The 1,314-nt window shown below is 37.4% G+C and overlaps 1 protein-coding gene across 1 annotated transcript in view; it reads right to left on the bottom strand.

Moving 5' to 3' along the window:
- cfi (complement factor I) overlaps positions 1-1,051 on the bottom strand; it is a gene marked incomplete in the record, with an annotated part of 14,135 nt that extends 13,084 nt beyond the window's left edge. The window contains 1 exon segment of the mRNA XM_014330343.2: positions 778-1,051. Coding sequence (XP_014185829.1) covers positions 778-837 — 60 coding nt within the window.
- Positions 1,052-1,314: the final 263 nt, after the last annotated feature.

Here is a 1,314-nt window from a genome sequence, read left to right as displayed (position 1 = left end):
AATTTCATTAATCCCACGTAAGACTCCATATGTTTAGAGCTGCTAGGTGTCAAGTTCATTAAACTGTCTGTTTGGTATTAATGAAAATAATTGCTAAATTACAGAAGATATGCAATTTAGTTATGTAATTTTTGTCACATTTGACATTAAATCACTTTATTTATTTACATCTATTGGAAATACTAGCCTGTGACCTCTGTTATAAGGCTTAAACATATTTTGCAGCTTTTTAAAGCAACACACACAGCTGCATTGGTGGAAGTATGTTGCTTCAGGTGGGCAGAAGGTCAAAACAACAACTCGCTAACCAGGCTACCTGATCACTCCATGGTTTCAACCAAATTTGAGCACTTTTTGGGTCTAGAACATCTGGATACTGTTGGTGATTAAGGTAAATAAATCATATATGGGCATATGATTAATAGTACTCGGGATGCTTGAGGTGCCTGTTTGATTCAGTCCAGGTTTTTCAAACTCAGTCACGCTGACTGATTACATTTGCCACAGTGAAGCCTCCAATTCCCCCAAAGCCCAACCTCAAATGTTATTTTTATAAATTTGCATTCAGATCTAAGTGATTTTACAAAACTGTTCAACAGTTTTTATAATAGCCCATTTAAAACAGAAGTAAAAGTATAGCAACTGTAAATTCTGTAAATTTGCTAAATCTCAGTTACAGTTATTAGACAACACAGTACTGAATACTGGCCTCATTAGCCATGCAGTGCAACTCTGATCAACAGATCAACAAAACTGATAAAAGAGAGGCTAACTCACCATTTCAAAGTTAATGAAGAGAAGAAGTAGCAAGGAAACAGAAACTCTGGCAGATCTCATCCTGGCAAATGTAACGATAACAATGAAACTGTAAAATTGTTCTCGTCTTTACAGTTTTGGTCCCTCAGAAATGTTTAAACGGGCAATTTGTAAGGCATAAATCTCTTGAAATAAGTTGCAGCTACAGAGAGTTACTCTCTCTGTTAGGGAGCAACGGGTCTCTTCTGCCCACTGATGTCGTCCCCGATCAATCATCAGCTTGTCTGTGTGGACACATAAGTACACAAAATGATTGATCCAGCTGATGATGAAGAGCAGGGGGGAGGGGTTGTTGAAGGGCATCTGGAGAGAACCCAGATTTTAGCGATCAAAACAAATATGTGTTTGGAGGGTGTTATAACTAAGTTACCAACTTACATGATGAGCCTAAAGTAAGAATTTCAGGAAGATGTTGCTTTTTTAATCTGGACAGATTAGGCTGTAATTTAACCTCGTGATGAACCAAACAACGATGTGCAGTAATGCCAATAAGGTTAA

Source organism: Haplochromis burtoni, unplaced genomic scaffold, assembly GCF_018398535.1.
Source record: "Haplochromis burtoni strain Fernald_Lab_line unplaced genomic scaffold, NCSU_Asbu1 Contig_561, whole genome shotgun sequence".
In the NCBI taxonomy this organism is placed as follows: Eukaryota; Metazoa; Chordata; class Actinopteri; order Cichliformes; family Cichlidae; genus Haplochromis; species Haplochromis burtoni.
The sequence above is the reverse complement of the archived record's forward strand: the minus strand, read 5'-3'. Positions and strand labels throughout refer to the sequence as shown.